Source organism: Vombatus ursinus, unplaced genomic scaffold, assembly GCF_900497805.2.
Source record: "Vombatus ursinus unplaced genomic scaffold, bare-nosed wombat genome assembly UNPS02015175.1, whole genome shotgun sequence".
Classification (NCBI taxonomy): domain Eukaryota; kingdom Metazoa; phylum Chordata; class Mammalia; order Diprotodontia; family Vombatidae; genus Vombatus; species Vombatus ursinus.
This window is the reverse complement of record NW_020954953.1, coordinates 24,807,826-24,814,306: the sequence shown is the minus strand read 5'-3', so window position 1 is coordinate 24,814,306 and position 6,481 is coordinate 24,807,826. Positions and strand designations below refer to the sequence as shown.

Here is a 6,481-nt window from a genome sequence, read left to right as displayed (position 1 = left end):
TTATTATTATTATTATTATTATTATTATTATTATTATTTTAATTTATAGCAACTTGTTGCAATCACTTGTAGTCCTGAGGTATGAAGGATTGTGCCTCTGACCTCAGGTCCTTCTTCAGTTCTCCCCTCTTCCCTGGAACCAAATCCAAGAACTCTGCCTTTTAGTAAGTGTCCACAACCAGCAGCTTCCCAGTCCCACTGCTTCTGCACTCACCTGGCGGGTGCTAGTTCCTTCTCACCCAAGCCATCATCTAAGAAGCACAGCTGGGCCTGGCATCCCTTATCAGCAGAGGTTCCCTCAATCTTCCTTTGCTCAGACCCCCAAGTTACAGGAAATAAAAACACTAACATGCAACAGAGGCTGACTTTGTAGCCAATGCATTAATTTTCTGTTAACTTGTTTATGTTTCTTATCTTTTTTTACCTCAGGGCCTCAGTTTTTATCTCTGTAATTTGGGGGAAAATCATGGAAAAGAATGACTAGATAGATGGATAGATAGATAGATATAGATGTCAATCAATTCTTTCTTTGTCTCTCTATGTCTCTTTCTCTCTCCTTCTCTGTCTCTGTCTCTCCTCTTACAGTGATGAAGTCATACATCCAGACCAAACGTGAATATGTATTTGTATTTATGGTTTTCTTTGTTTTTAATCTGGCGTTTTGATTTAATCAGGATAAGAAGTTCCTGGTGAAGAAATATCCTCTGCCAGAGCAGATCAGCAACTCTTCTGCAAAGTGCATTTTATATATTGTTTCCTGGGTCCTTCAGAAGTCATTATTTGCTCATGGGAACTAAGGTCATTGTCAGGGACAGAATTGGTCTTGACCTTAACGCTGAGGCTATTCTTCTATCACTCATAAGTCATTATTAAAGATTAATATTTTGGGCAATTATTTTCAACGTACTGGGTTTATATTTGAAATATAATTGTGTGGCATTTAGAACCTTCCCAGGAATCTTTGTATTTCGTTTTGCAATTGGTCAGTTGCAAAGGAGGATGATATTCAGACTTAAAAACTTTTAGGCAATCCTTCCCTGTGAAAATGTAGTAGTAAGAACAGAAATATAATGATTTCTAGTATAATTTAAGAATCTCTCCTACGAAAGTGAAGGAATCATTTTTGTGCTTTCAAACAAATTGGGATTCTCCTTCCTCTCACCTAGTACCCACGATTTAAAGAGTTAGATGTGAAAACCTTGTTGGCAGGGAATAAAGCCAGATTCAGAGTATGCAATTTAACTAAGTAAATGTTTCATTCTCCTCATGAGTAGTAGTATTTTGTCATCATTGCATAAGTCAGAGTAGATTGAAACAAACTTCAATAGAAAATAAACTACATTACCATTAGATTACTAAGTGTTTTGTTTCTCTTTCTCTCCAAGGGTCCGTCATGCTGGGATGATGTTCTGATTTCAAACAGAATAAGTGGTATTTGCCATTCCCCAGATTGCAATGGAACTGGAGCGGTAAGTACCTGGCCAAAAGACAATGCATTTTGGAGAAAAGAATGATGCTATCTATTTGTGAAACATATACCTAGGATCCAAATCCCATGCAAGAGTTAGAGTTCGTTGTGATATATTTCTGCTAACAAATAGGCTGGACAGAACCAAGAACTGATGTGATTCTCATATAATTGGCATCACCAAAAGGTTTTTTTCTCACTTAAATGATACTCCTATTCCAGTTAAAATAGCATTGTGTAGAGTTGCTTTTGATCTGTTTGTAGCACCTTTCTAGGATTTCCTGGAAAGGTTTCACATTTGGGTATTGATTCCTTGCAATTCTAAGAACTTCTTTATAAAGTGAAATTAATGGAATGACTAACAGCTTAGCAGCTTAGAATGAGGGAGGTAAGGTAGGGAGAGAAGGTTCGATGTTAATCTCTCTGTCATGCACCATAATGGCATTTTACATTTATGTTCCATTTAACCCAGAAAATTGCTTTTTGTTTTCTGTTACCATCTTTTCCTGACCAATTTCCTGACTTGCAGAATTTTTTTTTTTTTTAGAAAATGTGCTATGGATTATTGAATATCTTAAGTATAAGCCCATGCTCTCCAACTTTGTGCTTACCTCTTTATGAATAAAGCATTTGATTAGTGTGAGAAGCAGTGTTACATAATGAGTAGAGAGCTAGTGTGGAAACCATGATTGTTGTTTGTCCTTCTTTTTCAAAGAGCACCATGACATCAGGGAGGTGATGCCATGACATACAAGTGAATTGGATTTAAGTGAGGGACGGCTGTGCAAAGTCACCAGCTTCATTTTCTCCTTTAGGGCCATCTGGGTCCAGTGGTGAGTTATAGATCAGGATGACTGGAGATGGCCCCAGAAAACATGAAGACTTAGGTTCAAGCCCTGCCTTAGATAAATATTGGGCAAAGATCCCAAGCAAGTCAATCAATTTCTCAGGGTTCTAGGCTTCTCTCTGGGACTGTAAGTTGCTTACCTGCAGTTTTATGAATGCTCCCTTACCTGAGAGTTCCCAAAGTAGTGAAACCACTGGTCCAGTCTTTAATCCAGTCTTCCTTGGTAAGTATAGAATTTATTTTGAAATAATTTTCTTTCAATGAACAAGCAAGCATTTATTTTATTTTTCTTGTACATTTCTTGGCAATTGGTGGTGCAGTGGATAGTTCCTTGTACCTGGAGTCTGGAAGATCTGAGTTCAGATCCACCCTCAGACACTTAATAGCTGTTTGACCCTGGGCACATTACTTTACCTCTATCTGCCTCAGTTTCCTCAACTGTGAAATGGCATAGCACCTACCTTACAGGGTTTTAGTGAGCATTAAATGAGATAATACTTGTAAAAATTATTTAGCATAGCTCCTCACACATAGTAGATGGCATAGAAATGTTTATTTGCTTCTCTTTTTTTCTCCCAAAATGGAACAAAAGAAGAAAGATGAAACCCTTACAACAAATAGGTGTAGCCAAACAAGCAAATTCCCACATTGGCCTTATCTAAAAATATATGTCTTATTCTGCATCTTCAGTCTATCATCTTAGGAAAGTTATTTTTGAAAAATTTTTGAATTCTAAAAATAATTTCAGAGTAATTTTGTTCTTAAATTTATCAGGATGGGCAATATTGTAGCTAGTGTTTTATTGCGTCATTTATATTTTGTGATATTTTCTTTTACTTTTTACCCTGTATAGCTTGAGGCCATAACAATATGATGGCATACATTTTCCCTGTTTTGGCAGTGGAGATGTCAGTACTGCTGAAATAGAGACACTGCTCTGATGCCAACACAAATGTCATTGTTAGTTCACAAACTGTCACAACCAGCTGGCAGCTAATAGTCTCTCTAAAATATAGTATCTGTCACTAGCAACAGGTAAAATATTTGGGCTCAATACATTACACCTGAGTAATCCCTGAAATCTACTGGATTGCCAAAAGTTGGGGTGTTACCTACCAGCTAGAAAAAAGAATCCTGTAAAGGAATAGTGAAATGGATTGAAATGCTTCTTAGGGGCTGGAATGAAAATTAAATTATTATTATTTTATTTAATGAAGCAAGCTGTTAAGCAAACTATTACTCAAGCTCTAGGCCCTAGCACAGTCTTGATTTTGAAATACTCCTTGTTCAAGAATCCTATAAATTGGGCCATCAGAATGACTTGAGAGAAGAAACATCCAAGAGCATGAGGGGGTCCTGTCAGTTTATACTGTTTATATACAGTGAGTATGTGTGTGGGTATGTAGACACACATACATACAGTTTATATATAAATATATACATATATGTTTATATATACTATTTATAGAAATAAATTTTATTATATATTAATTATATTAACATATAATATAATATTAAATATATGCATTTTATGTATTTCTCAAGTAGAGCTATGCTTGGATTTAGAATAATTACAAATCAATAAAAAATGTTTTTAGCAAGCTTTTGCCTATAGTGCTGAGCACAAAATTTTATTCCATACTTCTAACTCCAACTTTATGACCTTGTGATGAAAAATGCTGGATAATATGGTTCAAAATAAAGATAGAAAAGAGGTCAAAGACTCATAGACTGCTTAGAAACTTCTGCTTGAATATTAAGAATACTTTCTTCTAGAAGAGAGTAAAAAGCATTGGGCAAGGTAAGCCAAAAATAACATCATGTTTAAAAGAACGAAATTTTCAGCTAAGCAGCAACTGATTACTGATGTGGGAGCCATTACAGAATGAGCTTTCTGTCTATAGTCAGACCATGGGCTAGTTAGAGCAAAGATCAAATTGAGCACCATCCTGAGGAAAGGATAAAGGTGAGAAGAAGACAGAACAGGCAATTATAACAGCTTGAACCCAGCCTATTTTAGAACAATCTATTGGCATAAAACATAGGAACAAGAAGAAGGAAAAGACATTGATGAGTGCATCATTTCATATAGAAGTTTAAACTATATTCATGCAAATACCACAATGAGGAGGAGGCCAAATTTGCAACCACAGTAAGATGAAATATTAGACTAAATCTGTTCACTGTTCTAGTTGAGTCTAAGTGAGGGAAGGATCACTTTAGTCTGCAGAATCCCATCAGTATGCACACTTATATGTATGTAGGCACACATGCATATATGCATATCTGTCTGCAATACATCTGTGGTAAATATCAGGGGTAAATATACAGATATACATATATACTTATCCATGCATATATGAAGCAGAAAGGAAAGTAATTTCAGATTCATGGTAAGACTGCATAAATGATATTTCCTTGCATGAATGAAATTAAACTTACCATGCCTTGTTCAAAGACATGAAGCTTCAACTTTTTGTATAAATCTGTAATCCTTCATAGTATATTTAACCTTATGCTATAGTGAGCAGAAGCTATATACTTCATACATATGTATATATGATTAGGTATAGCTCTTTATACATATGTGCATAAACACACATACATTAAAATCTCTGCCATATATTTTTAGAAAACTTAGCTGCTTAGATTATAAATCTTGAAATTTGAAAGCAACCTCCCCCTGATCCTTAAATGTTAGCTTTTAAAAATTTATCCTTTTTGGGATCTTTTCAAAAATGGATTCTTCAATCACAAGGCCTCCTTTCCCTTTTACTTTCCTTCATTATTATTGTATTATACAGTCTGTTGTATAGATCTATGAAATGAAAATATTTTTCCCTTGATGAAAGCAAAAAGTACTATAAAGGTTTTTTTTTTCAAAAAATGAAACAGATGTTTTTGAATAGATATTTTTACTAAATTATTTTCTCTTTTTATATTGGCATAGCACATGGGGTACCCCACAATTCAGAGAATGGGTCCCTCACGTGATGCTAGCCAATATTCATGATACTCTGTTGACCCATATCTATTCCGTTCTAACTCACTAAACCTCACTGGAGTGTTTACCTTCTCTGGGCAGTCAGAGGACACTGCAAAGGCATTTTATGAAATAGTGGAGTAAGACAAGTAGCAATAAAACATATCCCCCATAAAACTGGGACACTTTCTCCACCCAAATAGGCACACAGTTAGGGAGAATAGACACATATAGGGAACATATGTAGCTACAGTTCTCATGTGGCTGGATTTGCACATAAAGAAATGTGTGGCCAGGCCATGTATATAGAGGGAGATATATAGATATATAGAGAGAGACAGAGAGACAGAGAGAGACAGAGACAGAGAGGGAGGGACAGAGAGACAGAGACAGAGAGAGACAGAAAGAGACAGAGAGAGACAGAGAGAGACAGAGGGAGAGACAGAGAGAGACAGAGAGAGAGCAAATGCATTACCAATGCATATCATATGCTTTGAGTGACCCTTCAGGGCTGTTGATGTTTTCCAGTGATGTTGTTACAATGCTTCCACCAGGCCTGCAACCTGCAGGTTTCTGCTGCCGGTGTAGTCTCTGCTGGACTTTGCTCCACTGATCCCTGGGTCACTTCTGGTTGCTGCTAAGTATTGTTTCATTGCTTCACTGTGTGCTTTGTAATGGAACTGCTCTTTTGCTTCCTTTTTCTGGCTTCCCCTAGAGACCTTGACCGAAGTGATTACTTTGCTTCATGAAAGACTGGGTTCTACATACCTATGTGCCTACCATACTGCCTAAAATCTATTCATGGACGTTTGGGGCTTTCTGAACCCTAGGTAATAACCCTTGAACTCGGAGAAATCTTTGCATGAGAGATGATCATTTCCCTGTTCAGAAATTCAATGAAGAGAACCTCATGCCAAGTAGCTTAGTATAAGAGGCAGTGATGATACAGCCCTACTCATAGAGACAGACTAAGCATGAAGAAAAATGAACTAAAAAAAAAAAAAGAACTCTATTGGATTTGGCAGCTGGTTATTGGTGACCCTTGAGAGAGTAATTTCAGTATAATGATGGCAGAAGGCAGATAGCAAGGGATTGAAGAAAGACAAGATGATGAGTATGTGTCAGCAATCATTTAAAGGCAGCTTTTAAAGAAGTTTAGGAAATTGTGGAAAGGAGAGGGATA

General features: G+C 36.5%; 1 protein-coding gene across 1 annotated transcript in view; it reads left to right on the top strand.

Moving 5' to 3' along the window:
* The window catches only part of LOC114031408 (E3 ubiquitin-protein ligase parkin-like), a 1,837,436-nt gene that overhangs the window by 865,101 nt on the left and 965,854 nt on the right, over nt 1-6,481 (top strand). The window contains exon 5 of the mRNA XM_027846470.1: nt 1,386-1,469. Within this exon, the coding sequence (XP_027702271.1) occupies nt 1,386-1,469 (84 nt within the window). The remainder of the gene's footprint in view (nt 1-1,385; nt 1,470-6,481) is intronic.